This window comes from Oncorhynchus tshawytscha, linkage group LG31 (assembly GCF_018296145.1).
Source record: "Oncorhynchus tshawytscha isolate Ot180627B linkage group LG31, Otsh_v2.0, whole genome shotgun sequence".
NCBI lineage: Eukaryota > Metazoa > Chordata > Actinopteri > Salmoniformes > Salmonidae > Oncorhynchus > Oncorhynchus tshawytscha.
In genome coordinates, this window is record NC_056459.1 from 29,844,253 (window position 1) to 29,867,231 (window position 22,979).

Genomic DNA, 22,979 nt, shown 5'->3' on the forward strand with positions numbered 1-22,979 from the left:
GAAATAAAGCTGAAATAAATGATTCTCTCTACTATTATTCTGACATTTCACATTCTTAAAATAAAGTGGTGATCCTAACTGACCTAAGACAGGGAATTTTGACTAGGATTAAATGTCGGGCTACGTGTTTGAAAACCTATTTTCAAAATGCCACCAGCTGTCCATCACTACTGTAAATAAAAACACAGCATATTGTTTACGTCTTGTTTACATCTTGTTTACATTCTTTATTGTAACAACAATGTCACAAATAATTTGTATTTACCTTTCCAATTACTTTTATAGTTTGGGATTTACAAATGTGTGCTTTTCATGTCATTTTTCATTAAATCCAGTTAGAATTTAAGTAGAACTTTTGAGTGTTGCCTTTAATGAGGTCATAATGGTGTAATGCTTTAATATTGAATAATATCTGCCCTCTGAATTCATATCCAAGGGGCATTTTTCACTCCATTATTAGTGACATTGTTTTAGTTTGAACGTGAAGACTGGCTCTAAGAACAGCGGGAGTGTTTCCCTAGTCAGCGCCATTATTAATGCAGTGCCCCTTAAAGTGTTGCTCTGTGCTACCCAGTGTGGCGGGGTGAGGGTTCCCCCTTCCTCCTCCTCCTCCCTTCCCCATGGGCTATGTCTGTCTTCTGTGCATGGCCTATCCCGTGCCCCCTACCCTCGTGCTTTGAACCTCGCACACCTACCACTATTTCAGTAGATACAGCTGGAGAACGGCAAGGCAATCCCATTGTGCGTCACTCGGGTGCCATGACCAATATTTTTTGTTCTGCTAATAACAGGGTTAATAATATATCTGTGAGAATATCCAAGGGGCTTTTATATAATTCTAAATTAATAATAATAATCCCTAGGTTTAAAAAAAAAACAATATTTTGGAGATTATTTTGTTTTATATTAATATAAAATGAGAGAGAAAAATGCCATTCTTGAACATGGGGTGAGACAATGTTCCTAATTTGTAAATAAAGCCAGTTTGTTATTTAGAATGATTTATTTCTGTTTTTAGAGGGAGCGAAACCAAAAACCTACAGTCATCTCATGTCAAGGCCGGCACAGGTATTGAGCCAGCCTCTATAGCAACACAGCTTACACTGTGATGCAGTGTCTTAGACTGTTGCGCCACTAAGGCGCTGTACAACGTGACTGGTCGGGTGTAGGCTACAGTACTACAGAGACACAGTAGCGCCTTAGGACCCAAAAGCATAATCAGTGCTCTAACTCCCCCTTGCGCTCTGCTGGAGCAATGAAGTACTGTACTAAACCGCAGGGTATTGTACTAAGTCCCACTGCATAATCGCTAAACTTTTAGTGGAGCAACCACTCTAGGTAGGGGTAAAAGTGACTAGGTAATCAGGATAGATAATAAACAGAGTAGCAGCAGTGTTAGTAGTTGAGGTATTATGTACATTTAGGTAGGGGTAAACGTGACTTGGTAATCAGGATAGATAATAAACAGAGTAGCAGCAGCATATGTGAGGTGTGTAAAAGTGTGTGTGTGTGTGTGTTTGTGTGTGGCATCAATATACATGTGTGTGTGTGTTTTGTGTGTGTGAGCGTATGTAATGTTTGTGTGTATTTGTGTTGGAGTGTCAGTGTATGTATGTGTGAGTGTGTGGGTAGAGTCCAGTGAGTGTGAGGGTAGAGTCCAGTGAGTGTGAGGGTAGAGTCCAGTGAGTGTGTGGGTAGAGTCCAGTGAGTGTGTGGGTAGAGTCCAGTGAGTGTGTGGGTAGAGTCCAGTGAGTGTGTGGGTAGAGTCCAGTGAGTGTGTGGGTAGAGTCCAGTGAGTGTGAGGGTAGAGTCCAGTGAGTGTGAGGGTAGAGTCCAGTGAGTGTGTGGGTAGAGTCCAGTGAGTGTGTGGGTAGAGTCCAGTGAGTGTGTGGGTAGAGTCCAGTGAGTGTGTGGGTAGAGTCCAGTGAGTGTATGGGTAGAGTCCAGTGAGTGTGTGGGTAGAGTCCAGTGAGTGTGTGGGTAGAGTCCAGTGAGTGTGTGGGTAGAGTCCAGTGAGTGTGTGGGTAGAGTCCAGTGAGTGTGCAAATACTCAGTGCAAGAGAGTCAGTCCAAAAAAAGGTTGATGCAAATAGTCAGGGTAGCTATTTGATTAAATATTCAGCAGTCTTATGGCTTTGGGATAGAAGCTGTTCAGGAGCCTTTTGGTCCCACACTTGGTGCGCTGGCACCGCTTGGTGCTCCGGCACCGCTTGCCATGCGGTTCCAGAGTGAACAATCTATGGCTTGGGTTGCTGTGGTCTTTGAAAATGTTTAGGGCCTTCCTCTGACACCGTCTGGTATAGAGATCCTGGATGGCAGGGAGCTCGGCCCCCAGTGATGTACTGGGCCATCTGCACCACCCTCTGTAGCGCATTGTGGTCGGATGCCAAGCAGTTGCCATACCAAGCGGTGATGCAGCCAATCAAGATGCTCTCAATGGTGCAGCTGTAGAACATTTTGAGGATCTGAGGCCCCATTCCAAATCTTTTCAGCATTCTGAGATGGAAGAGGCATTGTCGTGCCCTCTTCAAGACTTTGTTGGTGTGTGTGGACCATGTTAATTCCTTAGTGATGTGGACACCGAAGTACTTGAAGCTCACGACCCACTCCACTACAGCCCCATAAATGTTGGTGAGGGGGGGGCGTGCTCGCCCCGCTGTTTCCTGTAGGCCATGATCAGCTCCTTTGTCTTGCTGACGTTGAGGGAGAGATTGTTGTCCTGGCACCACACTGCCAGGTCACTGACCTCCTCTCTATAGGCTGTCTCATTGTCGTTGGTGATCAGGCCTACCACCGTCGCGTCATCAACAAACTTAATAATGGTGTTGGGAGTCGTGCGTGGCCACACTGTCATGATGGAGAAAAGGGAGTACAGGAGGGGACTGAGCAGGCATTCCCTGTTCTTCCCACGTGTTGAGGGTCAGTGTGACGGATGTGTTGTTGCCTAACCTCACCACCTGGGGCCGACCATCAGGTAGCCCTGGATCCAGTTGCAGAGGGAGGTGTTCAATCTCAGGAACCGGAGCTTAGTGATGGAAGGCACTATGGTGGTGAACGCTGAGCTGTCGTCAATGAACAGCATTCTCACATAGGTGTTTCTCTTATCCAGGTGGGAAAGGGCAGTGTGGAGAGCACTAGATATTGTGTCATCTGTGGATCTGTTGGGGTGCTATGTGAATTGCAAGTGGGTCCAGGGTGTCTGGGATGATGGTATTGATGTGAGCCATGACCAGCATTTTATGGCTACAGACGTGAGTGCTATGGGGCGAATGTCATTTATACAGGTCACCCTGGTGTTCTTGGGCACAGGGACTATGGTGGTCTCCTTGAATCATGTAGGTATTGCAGACCGTGTCAGGGAGAAGTTGAAAATGTTAGTGAAGACATTTGCCTGCTGGTCAGCTTGTGCTCTGAGTATGCATCCTGGTAATCCGTCTGGCCCAGCGGACTTGTTAATGTTAACCTGTATAAAGGTCTTGCTCGCATCGGCTAAGGAGAGCAAGATCGCACAGTCGTCCGGAACTGCTGGGGCTCTCATGCATGATTTGGTGTTGCTTGCCTCGAAGCGGGGATGGAAGGAATTTAGATCATCTGGTAAGCTCGCGTCACTGGGCAGCTCGCTGCCAGGGTTTTTCTTTGTAATCATGATAGTTTGCAAGCCCTGCCACATCCGACTAGCATCAAAGCCGGCGTAGTAGGATTCAATCTTAGTTCTGTGTTGACGCTTTGCCTGTTTGATGGCTCGTCGGAGGCTGGGATTTCTTATAAGTGTCCGGATTTTGATCCCGCTCCTTGAAAGCGGAAGCTATAGCCTTTAGCTTAGTTGCCTGTAATCCATGGCTTTTGCTTGGGATATGTACATATGGTCAGTGTGGGGACGACGTCGTCAATGTACTTATTATTGAAGACGGTGACTGATGTGGTAAACTCTTTTAATGTTAATTGGATGAATCCCGGAACATATTCCAGTCTGTGCTAGTGGAACAGTCCTGTAGCTTAGCAACCGCTTCATCGGAACGCTTCCGTATTGAGCGCATCATTGGTACTTCCTGTTTGAGTTTTTGCTTGTAAGCGGGAGATTACAAGCAAGATTGTTAATTTGTGTTGTTTACAGTGGTAGCAAATGAAGCATAGTGGGCAGGAGGTGGGCAATGCCAAGCACAGGATAGCGAGATCCTATTGGCTTGTTGTAGCATATATTTGTATATTTTCATTAGGGAACGCCTCCTTTGTGAAGTCTGCGTGTGTGCAAACTCAATCCGACCTTGCACCCTTAAACCACGTAATCTTATACAACTTTGGAAAAGAGTCAAGTCTATTAAAATTAGTTCACTGTGTTTGTAACAGATTTTAGTTTTGGGAACAGAAAAATGTATTTGTGATCAGATGATAAAATCTTTTGCAGAATGTCAGGCCAGTCTCACCGAGTTCTATCCCAACTCCCACCACCCGCGACTGCACTTCCTCTCACCGGTGAGAAAACATTCTAATGGGATACCTTTATAGCCACTGTGACGTCTGGGTTTCCCCTTCTGTCTGTGCCGAACTCTTCATTGAGACAATGCTGAAACATCAATCCATGGGCGAGTCAGTGCCACATTTTCATTTGTGCCGAAAATCTAAATGAAAGAATGTTATCTTGCAAATGAATCAGGTTATGGTGAAAGGCTTTTAGAGGTGGCGTCGTAAATGCAGACTGTGGTTTGCTTATCAATGCACAACCACAAGCACCTTTCTTCCCACTTCTATTGATAAAATGTCATTACTGTGTGTGAAATTTTAAATGCATTCCTTCATTACTACATGTGTAATGTGATATATTTTAACATTTGTTTTTTAAATTAAATATTTATTCAGTAATTTTCCCCAAATGAAGGGGATGATGACTTAATCTTTGCAGGAAGGAGAGAATCTGATTTCATTGGTCCTCGACACGCATATCAGTCATTTCATTCAGGGAAAGTGGAGTTAGCCGTGAGTTAGCCCGCCCCAGAGCAGGTTAATTCTGAAGGATTCGTTGCCATAGAAATTTACCTGTCTAAAAGGTGAGCCACTTTCATATGACCGGTTATCCAGAGTTAAACTCATCAAAAGTTTGGTCCTCATGCTTGTGCTTTATCTCTCTCAATTCTATTTCAATTTAAAGGGCTTTATTGGCATGGGAAGCATATGTTTACATTGCAAAAGTAAGTGAAATAGATAAACAAAAAGTGAACATTACACTCACAAAAGTTCCAAAAGAAATAAAGACATTTCAGATGTCATATTATGTCTATATACAGTGTTGTAATGATGTGCAAGTAGTTAAAGTACAAAAGGGAAAATAAATACAGGTAAATATAGGTTGTATTTACAATGGTGTTTGTTCTTCACTGGTTGCCCTTTTCTTGTGGCAACAGGTCACAAATCTTGCTGCTGTGATGTCACACTGTGGGATTTCACCCAGTAGATATGGGAGTTTATCAAAATTGGATTGTTTTCAAATTCTTTGTGGGTCTGTGTAACCTGAGGGAAATACAGTGGCAAGAATCCAAGATGGCGTAGCAGTCAGACGTCTTTGTCTTGTCGTGTCCTATGTAATCATCTTTTATATCTTTTTCTTCGCATCTCTTTTTTATATTTTTCTAAACCTCAACTTCAAAATACTCTCCTGCAAACCGCCTCACCCAATGTGGTGTGGATCTGTTTTTCTACTTTTAAAAATCAGGTTGAGGTCAGGACTCTGACCAGATGGCATATTTTCTTCTGTTGAAGCCATTCTGCTGTTGATTTACTTCTGTGTTTTGAGTCTTTGTCCTGTTGCGTCACCCAACTTCTGTTGAGCTTCAATTGGCGGAGAGATAGCCTAACATTCTCCAGCAAAATGTCTTGATAAACTTGGGAATTCATTTATCTGTCGATGATAGCAAGCTGTCCAGGCCCCGAGGCAGCAAAGCAGCCCCAAACCATGATGCTCCCTCCACCATACTTTACAGTTGGGATGAGGGTTTGATATTGGTGTGCTGTGCCTTTTTTTCTCCACACATAGTGTCGTGTGTTCCTTCCAAACAACTCAACTGTAGTTTCATCTGACCACAGAATATTTTGCCAGTAGCACTGTGGAACATCCAGGGGAACTTTTACAAACTTCAGACGTGCAGCAATGTTTTTTTTGGACAGCAGTGGCTTCTTCCGTGGTGTCCTCCCAATGAACACCATTCTTGTTTAGTGTTTTACGTATCGTAGACTCATCAACAGAGATGTTAGCATGTTCCAGAGATTTCTGTAAGTCTTTAGCTGACACTCTAAGATTCTTCTTAACCTCATTGATCATTCTGCGCTGTGCTCTTGCAGTCATCTTTGCAGGATGGCCACTCCTAGGGAGAGTAGCAACAGTGCTGAACTTTCTCCATTTATCGACAATGTGTCTTATCGTGGACTGATGAACAATAAGGCTTTTAGAGATATGTTATAACCCTTTCCAGCTTTATGCAAGTCAACAATTCTTAATCTTAGGTCTTCTGAGATATATTTTGTTCGAGGCATGGTTGACATCAGGCAATGCTTCTTGTGAATAGCAAACTCAAATTTTGTGAGTGTTTTTATAGAGCAAGGCAGCTCTAACCAACATCTCCATTCTTGTCTCATTGATTGGACTCCAGGTTAGCTGACTCCTGACTCCAATTAGCTTTAGGAGAAGTCATTAGTCTAGGGGTTCTTTTCTCATACTTTTTCCAACCTACACTGTGAATGTTTAAATTATATTTTCAATATAGACAAGAAGAATACAATACGTTGTGTGTTATTAGTTAAAGCACACTGTGTCACGCCTTGGTCTTAGTATTTTGTGTTTTCTTTAATTATTTGTTCAGGCCAGGGTGTGACATGGGTTTATTGTGTTGTCGTATTGGGGTTTTTGTAGGCATTGGGATTGTGGCTGATTAGGGGTGTGTCTAGCATAGGCTTGGCTGCCTGAGGCGGTTCTCAATCAGAGTCAGGTGATTCTCGTTGTCTCTGATTGGGAACCATATTTAGGTAGCCTGGGTTTCACTGTGTATTTTGTGGGTGATTGTTCCTGTCTATGTGTTTGCACCAGATAGGGCTGTTTCGGTTTTCACTTTTCATTATTTTGTAGTTTCCGCTTGTATTGTTTTTTCCTTCATTAAAATTATGTTATGAATTATCATCACGCTGCATTTTGGTCCGATCCTTGTTCTACCTCTTCATCAGAGGAGGAGATAGAAGAACGCCGTTACACACTGTTTGTCTACTGTTGTGACTTAGATGAGATCCGATCAAATTTGATGACCAATTTATGCAGAAATCCTGGTATTTCCAAAGGGTTCCAATACTTTTTCCCCCCACTGTACGTATGTGTCTCTAACATGGTCATACGTTGGACAGGAAGTTAGGAAGTGCAGCTCAGTTTCCACCTCATTTTGTGGGCAGTGTGCACATAGCCTGTCTTCTCTTGAGAGCCATGTCTGCCTACTGCGGCCTTTCTCAATAGCAAGGCTATGCTCACTGAGTCTGTACATAGTCAAAGCTTTCCTTAAGTTTGGGTCAGTCACAGTGGTCAAGGTATTCTGCCACTGTGTACTCTCTGTTTAGGGCCAAATAGCTTTCTAATGTGTCAAATAATTAACTTTTTTGTTTTCTCATGATTTGGTTGGGTCTAATAGTGTTGCTGTCCTGGAACTCTGTGGGGTCTGTTTGTGTTTGTGAACAGAGCCCCTGGACCAGCTTTCTTAGGAGACTATTCTCCAAGTTCATCTCTCTGTGGGTGATTGCTTTGTTATGGAAGGTTTGGGAATCGCTTCCTTTTAATTGGTTGTAGAACTTAATGGCTCTTTTCTGGCTTTTGATAATTATTTTTGCAGAATTCTGCATGCAGAGTCTCAATTTGGTGTTTCTCCCATTTTGTGAATTCTTGGTTTGTGAGCAGAACCCAGACATCACAACCATAAAGGGCAATGGGTTCTATAACCGATTCAAGTATTTTTAGCTAGATCCTAATTGGTATGTCAAATTTTATCTTCCTTTTGATGGCATAGAAAGCCGTTCTTGCCTTGTCTCTCAGATCGTTCACAGCTTTGTGGAAGTTACCTGTGGCGCTGATGTTTAGACGGATGTATGTATAGTTTTTTGTGTGCTCTAAGGCAGTGTCTAGATAGAATTTGTATTTGTTGTCTTGGCAACTGGACCTTTTTTAGAACACCATTATTTTTGTCTTACTGACACTGTCAGGGCCCAGGTCTGTCAGGGCCCAGGTCTGTCAGGGCCCAGGTCTGGCAGAATCTCTAGAAGATCTAGGTGCTGCTGTAGGCCCTCCTTGGTTGGGGACAGAAGCACCAGATCATCAGCAAACAGTAGACTCTCTCTTGCTCTCTCTCTCAATTCAATTCAATTCAATTTAATGGCTTTATTGGCTTGGGAAACATATGTTAACATTGCCAAAGCAAGTGTAGTAGATAATAAATAAACAATCAAAATTAACAGTTAACATTACACTACAAAAAAAATAACATTTCAAATGTCATACTGTCATATCATTACAGTGTTGTAACGATGTGCCGATAGTTAAAGTACAAAAGGGAAAATAAATAAAATCTTGCTGCTGTGATGGCACACTGTGGTATTTCATCCAGTAGATATGGGAGTTTATCAATATTGGATTTGTTTTCAAATTCTTTGTGGGTCTGTGTAATCTGAGGGAAATATGTGTCTCTAATATGGTCATACATTTGGCAGGAGGTTAGGAAGTGCAACTCAGTTTCCACCTCATTTTGTGGGCAGTGTCTCTCTCTCTCTTTCTCTCTCTTTGAGCCTGAGGCCACTACCGACAGCAGCAACAGCGAGAGAGAGAGAGAGTGTATGGTGCTCTACTTCTTTTCTAACCCAAACACTGTCTGGAAACATGTGTGTGTCTGTGTGTGTGTGTTAGGCACGGGCATTTTCAAATATTTCACAATTAAAATAATATCATTATTTTTTTTCACGTATGTGTTTTATTAAGGAAATAATATTTATGTGAAACTTTAATGGATACTTGTTCACGCAGAGAGCCGGTGTGCTGTCCCACAGAGTTTGTTTGGCTGAGCCTGTTTGGACGGGCGGGGGAGGGGCGAGGGAGGTGCAGGGGCTGGTGTGTTTGGCACTGAGGCAAAGTAGCCAAACCGCCACGGGCTTGTTAGACAATCTTGTTTCTGCCATAGGTTATCGATCATACCATCTGGTAGTGTCTGTCTGGACTGCATCAAATCCATGTGAAGAATCTAGCTAGCTAAATTAGCCATCTTGTCTTGGGCAGGAGGTCACCAGGGCTGAGTTCCGGAACCTCAAATGTTCTACTGCTTGAGCTCCTGTTCCTCATATAGAATATTAGCTCAATGTATTGTGGAGCTCCTGCACCTAAATATAACAATACCAGATCCCAAAATGAGTACCGGCACCAATTTCAGTCCAAGTCAACAACTCCATTCATATTAAACAGCCTACCTGTTGGTTGATCATTGTAGCCTACTCCTTCTCATTTAGCCAACTTAATTCTGTAATTGTAATTCCATTTTGCATTGATTAGAAATCTCCCACTTAATTTTCTACACATGAAGCCTCAGACTGTAGCGCAGGTATGATTAACAGACAATAACAACGAGCTCCAGGTATGATTGACAGACAATAACAACGAGCTCCAGGTATGATTGACAGACAATAACAACGAGCTCCAGGTATGATTGACAGACAATAACAACGAGCTCCAGGTATGATTGACAGACAATAACAACGAGCTCCAGGTATGATTGACAGACAATAACAACGAGCTCCAGGTATGATTGACAGACAATAACAACGAGCTCCAGGTATGATTGACAGACAATAACAACGAGCTCCAGGTATGATTGACAGACAATAACAACGAGCTCCAGGTATGATTGACAGACAATAACAACGAGCTCCAGGTATGATTGACAGACAATAACAACGAGCTCCAGGTATGATTGACAGACAATAACAACGAGCTCCAGGTATGATTGACAGACAATAACAACGAGCTCCAGGTATGATTGACAGACAATAACAACGAGCTCCAGGTATGATTAACAGACAATAACAACGAGCTCCAGGTATGATTAACAGACAATAACAACGAGCTCCAGGTATGATTAACAGACAATAACAACGAGCTCCAGGTATGATTGACAGACAATAACAACGAGCTCCAGGTATGATTGACAGACAATAACAACGAGCTCCAGGTATGATTAACAGACAATAACAACGAGCTCCAGGTATGATTGACAGACAATAACAACGAGCTCCAGGTATGATTAACAGACAATAACAACGAGCTCCAGGTATGATTAACAGACAATAACAACGAGCTACAGATGTGAAATGTGTCTTTTTTGTGGGGTGCACTGATAAAAAGGGTCATAAAACTGTTTTATCAAAATTGAGAATGTAATGGTCTATCCTTGTGGGTTATTTAGCAATGTCACATAGATAATTCAAAGCCTTTTCACACACCAAAACAAAGCCTATTTGTGACCCACCGGCTCCATTCAGTCTTATGTAGCAAAATATGAAATGGTGTTTTTTACATTAGTTAAAAGTAGAGACTCATAGCAAGAAAATTGATCAAATCAAATGATGACATAAAGAACCGTTGTGTTGAAACGCCTGTGCGATGTTTATTAACAGTGAGAATCGCAGAATGGTGAACTTAACTAAACGACTGAGAGTTTGACTGTGTGATATTAGATTGCTTCTTGTTTAAATATTTTCTGTCTGGATTTTAATGATTTGTACACTACAGTTGAGGAACAATGGGAAAGTAATTCTGCTTTGAAAGTTAATAAACTTGTAACCTCACTTCTGAGAAAATGGCCCTTGAATGTTTTGGTACACCTACCGGAGAGCTCTTTGTCTACACCCATTCAGCATCGTTCACACCCTCTTAAGGTTTAGCCTTATCCATCTCTTTAAGCATTCACATGTGAGGCCATGTACTAAACAACCAAAGATTTAAAGGCTGAAGGCTAGTTTATACTACGGGCGTGTTTGTAAATTTAATCTGGAGAGTGCTCTGGGCGTTCGTAAACTCAGAGCGTTTTGCTCTCGGAGCTGGACACTGGACACTGGCCGAAAAGGTTAATCAGAGCGTTCTGACCTAACAAAAGCAGTCGAGCACCTCAGCTAACTGGCCAACGTTGGCTAGCTACTTCCAGACACAAATGAGAGAACAGCTCACTCTGACCATTTTACTCACCTTAGCAGCGCTAGTTAGGCTGTTTTTAAGTTATCCAGATCTTTGGTGACTGTAACTGTGCTGCTGGCAACAATTTCATTATTTTTGCCAATGTTTACTGACACCGGCCATATTCAAAACGGGTGTTTAGCGTTTGCAAATCCGTCATTTACTCAGCGCTCTGGCACACTCAGACGAGAGTGCTCTGAAATCGGAGTAGATAGCCAGAGCGAATTTACCAGCTACTTCTATCCACAATTGTCGCAGTGACAATGAACCATAATCCTGTTACTTTGCATGAATCTGCAGGTAGCTTGGTTCGATGTTAGCCATCTAATATTAGGCAATAACTAGCAATGAAGACGACTTCCTGACAAAATTAGAAACGTGTTGTATCTGAAAATGTAGCTAGCTAGACTCTCTTACCCGTCCGTATACATGGGCGCTTCTCCCTCTCTGTCACGGATGCCATGGTTGCCCGTAGTTTGAAGATGTAATCGAGACACTAGTGTTTTAAACAACAGCCTTCTGTGTGTTCTCGTTTTGACTTTGGCTGCATATTTGCAATCAAATACCAGAATTTTCTCCATCTCCTTAGGTACCATACTATAATTCCACCGATTTCAAAACTCGGTCCTCCAGAAAGTGGAGAGCAACACTTATGTAGTTCTACTACGTGATCTCTTTAAAAAGCCGCGTTAGAAAGGATTACCTTCACATACTGACCAGCTCATGTTATAGACAGAAGCATACTACATGGCAGACCAATCCGAACTCATCTCTTGGCATGCCCAGCCCACTCATTATCTCAGCCAATCATAGCTAGCAGGAAGGTTGCTCACTTTGTCTGTGGCTACACCAACTAGGCTGGTAACTTAACCATTTTATTCGTATTTACAGATGGCATACAAGTTTGTTATTAAGGCACATGAAAGCTCACATGTTCCATTTCTGGCAAAAAATGATTTTTTTATATTTAAAAAAGGTTTACGTTCAAACGGCTCTCCTGTGAAGTAGTGAGGCGCGACGACGTATGCCTAGTTTCCTGAAATGAGTCTAATTCATTTTTTCAAAAAAATTCATTTTTTCATTTTTTTTCATTTTTCTAAAATCTTCCAAGTAATCGAATAGTAACGTCCATTTGGTAATTAGAATAGCCTTGCCCACACTTAGTGTGTGTGTGTGTGTGTGTGTTAATACTGTGTTCTGACTGTGTGTTCTGATTTTGTCTTGGCAGCAGTCACCTGATACCATCCCTGGACCCAGCACAAGCCCTACTGTTCACAAGGTAAACCTTTCAAGGCCTTGTAGGCCTTGAAATACATCCATGGTTACACCTCCAATTGACTCAAATGATGTCAATTAGCCAATCAGAAGCTTCTAAAGCCATGATATCATTCTCTGGAATTTTCCAAGCTGTTTAAAGGCACACTCAACTTAGTGTATGTTAACTTCTGACCCACTGGAGTTGTGATACAGTGAATTATAAGTGAAATAATTGTTGGAAAAATGACTTGTGTCATGCACAAAGTAGATGTCCTAACCAACTTGCCACAACTATAGTTTGTTAACAAGAAATTTGTGGAGTGGTTGAAAAACAAGTTTTAATGACTCCAACCTAAGTGTATGTAAACCTCCGACCTCAACTGTATATATGTACTGCAAGAATGTGGACACCCCTTCAAATTAGTGATTCGGTTATTTCAGCTACACCCGTTGCTGACAGGTTTATCAAATCGAGCAGACAGCCATGCAATCTCCATAGACACACATTGGCAGTAGAATGTCCTTACTGAAGAGACTTTCAACATGGCACCGTCATAAGATGCCACCTTTCCAACAAGTCAGTTTGTCAAATTTCTTCCCTGCTAGAGCTGCCCTGGTCAACTGTAAGGGCTGTTTTTGTGAAGTGGAAACGTCTAGGAGCAACAACGGCTCGGCCGCAAAGTGGTAGGCCACACAAGCTCACAGAACGGGACCACCGAGTGCTGACCCGCATAGCCCGTAAAAATCACCTTTCCTTGGTTACAACACTCACTACTGACTAACTGTCTCAGGAAGCAACGTCAGAACAAGAACTGTTTGTCGGGAGCTTCATGACATGGGTTTCCATGGCCGAGCAGCCGCACACAAGCCTAAGATCACCATGCGCAATGCTATGCGTCGACTGGAGTGGTGTAAAGATGGCCGCCATTGGACTCAGGGGCAGTGGAAACGCGTTCTCTGGAGTGATTAATTACGCTTCACCATCTGGCAGTTAGAAGGACAAATCTGGGTTTGGTGGATGACAAACCCCGCTACCTGTCCGACAGGGGAACGCTATAGCATACAATAACATTCTAGACAATTCTGTGCTTCCAACTTTGTGGTAACAGTTTGGGGAAGACCCTTTCCTGTTTCAGCATGACAATGCCCCCGTGCACAAAACGAGGTCCATACAGAAATGGTTTATCGAGATTGGTTTGGGAGAACTTGACTGGCTTGCACAGAGCCCTGACCTCAACCCCATCAAGAGTGGAGAGTGGAGGCTGTTATAGCTGCAATGTTCCACCATCTAGTGGGAAGCCTTCCCAGAAGAGTGGAGGCTGTTATAGCTGCAATGTTCCAACATCTAGTGGAAAGCCTTCCCAGAAGAGTGGAGGCTGTTATAGCAGCAATGTTCCAACATCTAGTGGAAAGCCTTCCCAGAAGAGTGGAGGCTGTTATAGCAGCAATGTTCCACCATCTAGTGGAAAGCCTTCCCAAAAGAGTGGAGGCTGTTATAGCAGCAATGTTCCAACATCTAGTGGAAAGCCTTCCCAGAAGAGTGGAGGCTGTTATAGCAGCAATGTTCCAACATCTAGTGGAAAGCCTTCCCAGAAGAGTGGAGGCTGTTATAGCAGCAATGTTCCACCATCTAGTGGAAAGCCTTCCCAGAAGAGTGGAGGCTGTTATAGCAGCAATGTTCCAACATCTAGTGGAAAGCCTTCCCAGAAGAGTGGAGGCTGTTATAGCAGCAATGTTACAACATCTAGTGGAAAGCCTTCCCAGAAGAGTGGAGGCTGTTATAGCTGCAATGTTCCAACATCTAGTGGAAAGCCTTCCCAGAAGAGTGGAGGCTGTTATAGCAGCAATGTTCCACCATCTAGTGGAAATCCTTCCCTGAAGAGTGGAGGCTGTTATAGCAGCAATGTTCCACCATCTAGTGGGAAGCCTTCCCAGAAGAGTGGAGGCTGTTATAGCAGCAATGTTCCACCATCTAGTGGAAAGCCTTCCCAGAAGACTGGAGGCTGTTATAGCAGCAATGTTCCACCATCTAGTGGGAAGCCTTCCCAGAAGAGTGGAGGCTGTTATAGCAGCAATGTTCCACCATCTAGTGGAAAGCCTTCCCAGAAGAGTGGAGGCAGTTATAGCTGCAATGTTCCACCATCTAGTGGAAAGCCTTCCCAGAAGAGTGGAGGCTGTTATAGCAGCAAAGGGGGACCAACTTCATATTAAAGCCCATGATTTTGGAAAGAGATGTTGGACGCGCAGGTGTCCACATACAGTCATGTAGTGTATGTATATATATAAACTCAGCAAAAAAATAAACACTCCTCTCACTGTCAGCTGTGTTTATTTTCAGCAAACTTAACATGTGTAAATATTTGTATGAACATAACAAGATTCAACAACTGAGACATAAACTGGACAAGTTCCACAGACATGTGACTAACAGAAATGGAATAATGTGTCCCTGAAGAAAGGGGGGTCAAAATCAAAATTAACAGTCAGTATCTGGTGTGGCCACCAGCTGCATTAAGTACTGCAGTGCATCTCTTCCTCATGGACTGCACCAGATTTGCCAGTTCTTGCTGTGATATGTTACCCCACTCTTCCACCAAGGCACCTGCAAGTTCCCGGACATTTCTGGGGGGGAATGGCCCTAGCCCTCACCCTCCGATCCAACAGGTCCCAGACGTGCGCAATGGAATTGAGATCTGGTCTCTTCGCTGGCCATGGCAGAACACTGACATTCCTGTCTTGCAGGAAATCACGCACAGATTGAGCAGTATGGCTGGTGGCATTGTCATGCTGGAGGGTCATGTCAGGATGAGCCTGCAGGAAGGGTACCACATGAGGGAGGAGGGTGTCTTCCCTGTAACCCACATCGTTGAGAATGCCTGCAATGACAACAAGCTCAATCCGATGATGCTGTGACACACCGCCCCAGACCATGACGGACCTCCACCTCTAAATTGATCCCGCTTCAGAGTACAGGCCTTGGTGTAACGTTCATTCCTTTGACGATAAACACGAATCTGACCATCACCCCTGGTGAGACAAAACCGTGACTCGTCAGTGAAGAGCACTTTTTGCCAGTCCTGTCTGGTCCAGCGACGGTGGGTTTGTGCCCATGGGCGACGTTGTTGCCGGTGATGTCTGGTGAGGGCCTGCCTTACAACAGGCCTACAAGCCCCCAGTCCAGCCTCCCTCAGCCTATTGCGGACAGACTGAGCACTGATGGAGGGATTGTGCGTTCCTGGTGTAACTCGGGCAGTTGTTGTTGCCATCCTGTACCTGTCCAGCGGGTGTAATGTTCGGATGTACCGATCCTGTGCAGGTGTTGTTACACATGGTCTGCCACTGCGAGGATGATCAGCTGTCCGTCCTGTCTCCCTGTCTTAGGCGTCTCACAGTACGGACATTGCAATTTATTGCCCTGGCCACATTTGCAGTCCTCATGCCTCCTTGCAGCATGCCTAAGGCACGTTCACACAGATGAGCAGGGACCCTGGGCATCTTGCTATTGGTGTTTTTCAGAGTCAGTAGAAGGGCCTCTTTAGTGTCCTAAGTTTTCATAACTGTGACCTTAATTGCCGACCGTCTGTAAGTTATTTGGATTTTTCAAACTATCTTTGAGATACAGGGCCCTGAAAAAGGGACTTTTCTGTTTTTTGCTGAATTCATATCTTATTTGACTGGTGTTTGTGTCAGTCCTGCTCCCAGAGTTTCCCTTGTGCAGGGCGTGCGGTGAGAAATGCTTTCCTGTCTAATGGGCCCTACCCTGCTAAAGACAAGATTCACCTCGCCAGGATCATAAGGTAACTCTTGTGTGTTTTTGTTAACTTTGTGTGTAAATCTGAGAGAGAGAGAGAGAGAGAGAGAGAGAGAGACAGCGAGAGAGACAGAGAGAGAGAGAGACAGAGAGAGAGAGAGAGAGAGAGAGAGAGAGAGAGACAGAGAGAGACAGAGAGAGAGAGAGAGAGGGAGAGAGAGAGAGAGAGAGAGAGAGAGAGAGAGACAGAGAGAGAGACAGAGAGAGAGAGAGAGAGAGAGAGAGACAGAGAGAGAGACAGCGAGAGAGAGACAGCGAGAGAAACAGAGAGAGAGAGAGACAGAGAGAGAGACAGCGAGAGAGAGAGAGAGAGAGAGAGAGAGAGAGAGAGACAGCGAGAGAGAGAGAGAGAGAGAGAGGGAGAGAGAGTTAGACATAGACTAAGCACATAGACTAAGCACGTGGACTAAGCACATAGGCTAAGCAGGTGGACTAAGCACGCGGACTAAGCACATAGACTAAGCACATAGACTAAGCACGTGGAGTAATGAGTAGGATTCTGTGTGTTCACATGCAAAAGTGATTGCTTTTGATAAAAATGCTTCATCTGCATTTCCAATGAATATCGAAGATGTATTTGATAGAAAACACATGTTTGTATATTTCTAAAACGATGCGCCATGTTGCCTTGTTGACAACATGACAAAGTGGCGCAGATGACTTTCCATTTGAGAAAGGCACTCTTCCCTCACTGGCTTCGCCCGGTCACGTGAGCCGGTTCAACCCGGGCCAGCTTAATCCAATCCCCTCTATGAGTGTGTGTGTGTGTTGTTGTTGCCGTTGAATTATGTCTAGTTCTAAAACTGAAAATATCTGCCCGCCGTTGTAGCCTAGTGCAGGTTCTGGGTGTCACCATGGCAACGCTCTATACTCGAGTGCTTGAGTTCCCTTCACAGTTGCTGGAAGCCTGGAACCATGCTGACAATTCTGAAAGGAAAATCTTAAAGCCAGCACAGTACGGTTCGGATTGGCATGGTTATGGGAAAAATATAGAACTTTATTTTAACCTGACGTTGCCATGGTGACATACTGCATCCATTGCTGAGTGATCCATTTCAACAGAGTGCCCTGCTGAACACTAATTGCCATCTAAGGACACATCGATGTGTGTGTTCATGTGTGTGTGTGTGTATTGACGCTGTGTGTTTCCAGGCGTAGCTACGTGGGTGTAGACCTGGTTCAGTGGCTGTGTGAGCAGTGTGTGTACGTGCGCTGTCGGAGCATGGCTGTGCGTGTCTGGCAGGTCTTACTGGAGCTGGGCATCCTGCTGTCTGGTGAGTACACGTCGGTGACGTAGGGCGGTTTCTTGCAGGGATGGGAATGATATATTTTTGGCCTGGGGCAGACAGAAACATTTGCAGTTTTGTAGCTAATCTCATGCTATTTTACACAATATAGCCATAAGGCTGAGAGAAAATGTTGCTGTTTTTAGAGCTCAGGGATTCTTGAAAGATGAGACAATCTCAACTTTTTTTCCCACAAATATTTGTCTTAATATTAACACATTTTTTAAATGTATATTTTGATAGACCAAGTGTCAGCTATCACAGCATGTAAAGCAACATGTTGTTGTTTTTCAGGAAATTAATTGGATTTTTTATGTTGTTGCAGAGTTTCAATTGTGGATCCTTTGCTTCAGACAAGGACATTTCCAGGCATAGCGCCAACATTGAACATTGAAATAATAATACTGTATTTAGAAAATTCCTGATAAATTTACCCTAAATGTAAATTCAAATAAGCTCAAATAAGGCAACAAAATCAACATGTTCAGCTATAAAAAAAATAAGTTTTCCCTGCCGAACAAGGATTGTCCCGACATTCAAGAATCCCTGAGCTAATTTTCTGCTATTCTACACATTTTTCAATGCGCTGAGTGAAAATTGTGCAGATTTTAAGCTAATTTCCTGTATTTCAAAAAAAGTCTAATTAATGGCTTATGGCTTGTTCATCTGCTATCCGGGGGGTCTCCACCTCTGGGGGTTGGGGGGGAAGGGGTTAGCCACGCCAGTGACTGTATATATGAATGGACAAAGCCATCGATCGCATGACACCATTCATTACTAAGACTCAATAGCGTATTGAAGCCAAATTAAATTGGTTAACCTTTTACTGCAGTGGGCTAAATCAGGGTCCAAGTGTAGTCTTAAACAAATCTACCTTGAATCAAAAGTATACACCTCACACATGGTTATGGGTTTAAGATAAGATTGCTATTTTTCTATTCACTATAATGGGGGATCCTATCCTATCCTGTTTTCTGCTAACATTGCCTGCAGTACCTCGGTTGGCCTTGAACTGCTGTGGCTTCAATCATAGGGGGCAGTCGTTCTCCCCTGACACACACACACACACACACACACACACACACACACACACACACACACACACACACACACACACACACACACACACACACACACACACACACACACATTCTTATACAGTACGTAATGTTCACCTTCCCAGATTCAGCTGCCTGACTGTTTTACCTTGCCATGTCATCAGAGTCTATCTGTGTGTGTGTGTGTGTGTGTGTGTGTGTGTGTGTGTGTGTGTGTGTGTGTGTGTTTCAGTGGACCAGTCTATCTGTGTGTGTGTGTGTGTGTGTGTGTGTGTGTGTTTCAGTGGACCAGTCTATCTGTGTGTGTGTGTGTGTGTGTGTGTTTCAGTGGACCAGTCTATCTGTGTGTGTGTGTGTGTTTCAGTGGACCAGTCTATCTGTGTGTGTGTGTGTGTGTGTGTGTGTGTGTTTTCAGTGGACCAGTCTATCTGTGTGTGTGTGTGTGTGTGTGTGTGTTTTTTCAGTGGACCAGTCTATCTGTGTGTGTGTGTGTGTTTCAGTGGACCAGTCTATCTGTGTGTGTGTGTGTGTTTCAGTGGACCAGTCTATCTGTGTGTGTGTGTGTGTGTGTTTCAGTGGACCAGTCTATCTGTGTGTGTGTGTGTGTTTCAGTGGACCAGTCTATCTGTGTGTGTGTGTGTTTCAGTGGACCAGTCTATCTGTGTGTGTGTGTTTCAGTGGACCAGTCTAGCTATATATGTGTGTGTGTGTGTGTGTGGACCAGTGTGTGTGTGTGTGTGTGTGTGTGTGTGTGTGTGTTGTGTGTGTGTGTGTGTGTGTTTCAGTGGACCAGTCTATCTATATGTGTGTGTGTTTCAGTGGACCAGCGCGTGGTGTTTGGGGACTCTAACTCCTACTACCAGTTCAGCTTTGAGGAGTGTGAGTCTGCAGCCTGCGAGTTCTGCGGCCTGGAGAAGGAGGCGTGGCCAGAGGCTGTTAGGCTCCTCCTACAGCTTGTCCCATACGTCCAGTTCAGAACTGGGTAATTGTGTGTGTGTTTGTGTGTGAACGTGTGTGTGAACGTGACCCAGTGTTGCCTGGGTCTTACATGACCATCACACATGAACACAGACACACACACACGAACATCCGTGTTCCAACTGAATCTGTGTTCCAACTGACAAGATTCATCTCTAATCTCCACATACTGTTAATCCCTTAGTCTGGCATTGACACACACTCACAAACACACACACAAACACAAACACACTGTCTAATAGACTCTCGTAGCGGGAGCTGGGAGCGTGTTGAGGGAGCACACCGGTGTTCTGAGTGTCACGCAGAATTCCTGTTCCCTCCGATAGAATTCTAACTGGTCTGTGTGGCATTCCAACTGAGCCTGCTACTGAACTCAATCTGTCACTTAGAGAGAGGAGAGAGGACAGAATGGGGGAGAGGAGAGAGAGAGGGGGAGGAGAAAGAGTAAGAAAAGAGGGGGAGAAGAGCGAGAACGGGAGAAAGAGGGGACAGAGAGAAAGAGAGAGAGTTGATCACTTCTGACGAGAGAGAAGAGGAAGGGACAAAGACAGAGGAGGAGAGATAGATCCCTAGGCCCCCCTTCTCCTCCTCCCCTCCCCCTTCCTCTCCTCTCCCCCCCTGTCCTCCCCTTCCTCTCCTTCCTCTCCTCCCCCATCCTCCCCTTCCTCTCCTCCCCCTTCCTCTCCTCTCCTCCTCCCCTGTAATCCCCCTCCCCTTCCTCTCCTCCCCCTTCCTCTCCTCTCCTCCACCTTCCTCTCCTCCTCCCCCTGTCCTCCCCCCTTCCTCTCCTCTCCTCCACCTTCCTCTCCTCCTCCCCTCCCCTGTAATCCCCCTCCCCTTCCTCTCCTCCCCCCTCCTCTCCTCTCCTCCACCTTCCTCTCCTCCTCCCCTGTCCTCCCCCTTCCTCTCCTCCTCCTCCACCTTCCTCTCCTCCTCCCCTGTAATCCCCCTCCCCTTCCTCCTCCCTCCACCTTCCTCTCCTCTCCTCCACCTTCCTCACCTTCCTTTCCCTCTCCCTCCCCCTTCCTCTCCTCCTCCCCCCGTCCTCCCCTTCCTCTCCTCTCCTCCCTTTTTCTTCCTCTCCTCCCCCTTCCTCTCTTCCCCTCCCCCTTCCTCTCCTCCCCCATCCCCTCCTCCCCTTCCTCCCCTCCCCCTTCCTCCCACCCTTTCTCTCCTCCACTAGCCTTGTCCTCTTCTGTGTAGTCAGGAAGTAGACATTGTGGGAGGGAGGGATGTAGGGAGGAAAAGAGAGAGAGAGAGTGTGATGCTATCACTACCTGTCCTGCTACTGCATCCATCATGGTTTATCAGATCACTCTCACACACACAGATACACACATACACACTTCCTCCTCTGCAACCATTGCACTGAAGCCACAGATACAATTCAAATGATATACAAATTAGCCTGGGAAGGTGTGTGTGTGTGTGTGTGTGTGTGTGTGTGTGTGTGTGTGTGTGTGTGTGTGTGTGTGTGTGTGTGTGTGTGTGTGTGTGTGTGTGTGTAGAGAGAAAAAACACATTACATCAGAGGTCTGAGGGCACTGTGATTAGTTTACCCTAAAACACTGTGCTGTTTATACACACACACAGGCATGTCGCGCACACACACACACACACACACACACACACACACACACACACACACACACACACACACACACACACACACACACACACACACGCACAGAGGCAGGGAGGGAGAGAGAGAGAGAAAGAGGAGGAAAGAGAGAAGAGGGAGAATTAGGTGCTGTTTCCTGTTTTAGGAAGGCAAAAAGACAAGCAGTAGAGATATCCAGTAGAGTGACCAGTAAAGACCAGTAGAGAGCAGTAGTGACCAGTAGAGACCAGTAGAGACCAGTAAAGACCAGTAGAGACCAGTAGAGAGCAGTAGTGACCAGTAGAGACCAGTAGAGACCAGTAAAGACCAGTAGAGACCAGTAGAGACCAGTAGAGAACAGTAGTGACCAGTAGAGACCAGTAAAGACCAGTAAAGACCAGTAGAGACCAGTAGAGACCAGTAGAGACCAGTAAAGACCAGCAGAGACATGAAGAGAAGACTGGAAAAACTAATGGTGTGTGTTTGTGTTATAGGTCTGAGGAGGACTCAGAGGGAAACAGAGATGTCTGTGGGGACAGCTTTCTCCAGATGAAAGCATTAGATAGGCTCACCTCCACGGTTAGTTGTGTGTGTGTGTGTGTGTGTGTGTGTGTGTGTGTGTGTGTGTGTGTCTGTCTGTCTGTCTGTCTGAAATGAGCTGCCATACTGATTGTGTATGCTTTGTCCCCGCAGGTGCAGAATGAGTTGGCTGTTGCTCTCGCCCGCAAGGCTCGCAAAGCCAGTGAGTGTGTTACTGTATTGTGTGTTTGTGCCACTGTAAGATTTCTTTTAGTTTCAGCAAATAAAATATTTGTTTTAGTTGTGACTTAGTCCTGACAGCTGTCAATCTGTCAATCTAACATGGTTGTAGTGGCAGAGCAGGGTGGCCCAAAGTCACCAGACGCCATCCCCCGGGAGACACCCACACCCAGCGACGAGAACACTACGGTAGGACACTCACACACATACACACACTAACGCAGGAGAGGAGAGGCAGAGAGAGTAGAACAGGGAGAGGAAGAGAGAGTAGAGCAGGGAGAGGAAGAGGGAGTAGAGCAGGGAGAGGAAGAGAGAGTAGAACAGGGAGAGGAAGAGGGAGTAGAGCAGGGAGAGGAAGAGGGAGTAGAGCAGGGAGAGGAAGAGGGAGTAGAGCAGGGAGAGGAAGAGGGAGTAGAGCAGGGAGAGGAAGAGGGAGTAGAGCAGGGAGAGGAAGAGAGAGTAGAGCAGGGAGAGGAAGAGGGAGTAGAGCAGGGAGAGGAAGAGAGAGGAGCAGGGAGAGGAAGAGGGAGTAGAGCAGGGAGAGGAAGAGAGAGTAGAGCAGGGAGAGGAAGAGGGAGTAGAGCAGGGAGAGGAAGAGAGAGTAGAGCAGGGAGAGGAAGAGGGAGTAGAGCAGGGAGAGGAAGAGAGAGTAGAGCAGGGAGAGGAAGAGGGAGTAGAGCAGGGAGAGGAAGAGGGAGTAGAGCAGGGAGAGGAAGAGGGAGTAGAGCAGGGAGAGGAAGAGAGAGTAGAGCAGGGAGAGGAAGAGGGAGTAGAGCAGGGAGAGGAAGAGGGAGTAGAGCAGGGAGAGGAAGAGAGAGTAGAGCAGGGAGAGGAAGAGGGAGTAGAGCAGGGAGAGGAAGAGGGAGTAGAGCAGGGACAGGAAGAGAGAGTAGAGCAGGGAGAGGAAGAGGGAGTAGAGCAGGGCAGGAGAGGAAGAGGGAGTAGAGCAGGGAGAGGAAGAGGGAGTAGAGCAGGGAGAGGAAGAGGGAGTAGA

The 22,979-nt window shown here is 45.2% G+C and overlaps 1 protein-coding gene across 3 annotated transcripts in view; it reads left to right on the plus strand.

Moving 5' to 3' along the window:
- LOC112217351 (rap guanine nucleotide exchange factor 5-like) overlaps positions 1-22,979 on the plus strand; it is a 90,422-nt gene that overhangs the window by 15,084 nt on the left and 52,359 nt on the right. For 2 of the 3 annotated variants that reach the window (XM_042309841.1, XM_042309843.1), the window contains exons 2-8: positions 12,465-12,515; positions 16,184-16,290; positions 17,457-17,578; positions 19,468-19,630; positions 21,721-21,805; positions 21,920-21,968; positions 22,098-22,174. In XM_042309841.1, the coding sequence (XP_042165775.1) occupies positions 12,465-12,515; positions 16,184-16,290; positions 17,457-17,578; positions 19,468-19,630; positions 21,721-21,805; positions 21,920-21,968; positions 22,098-22,174 (654 nt within the window). The remainder of the gene's footprint in view (positions 1-12,464; positions 12,516-16,183; positions 16,291-17,456; positions 17,579-19,467; positions 19,631-21,720; positions 21,806-21,919; positions 21,969-22,097; positions 22,175-22,979) is intronic. The other variant, XM_042309842.1, reaches the window with a different exon arrangement.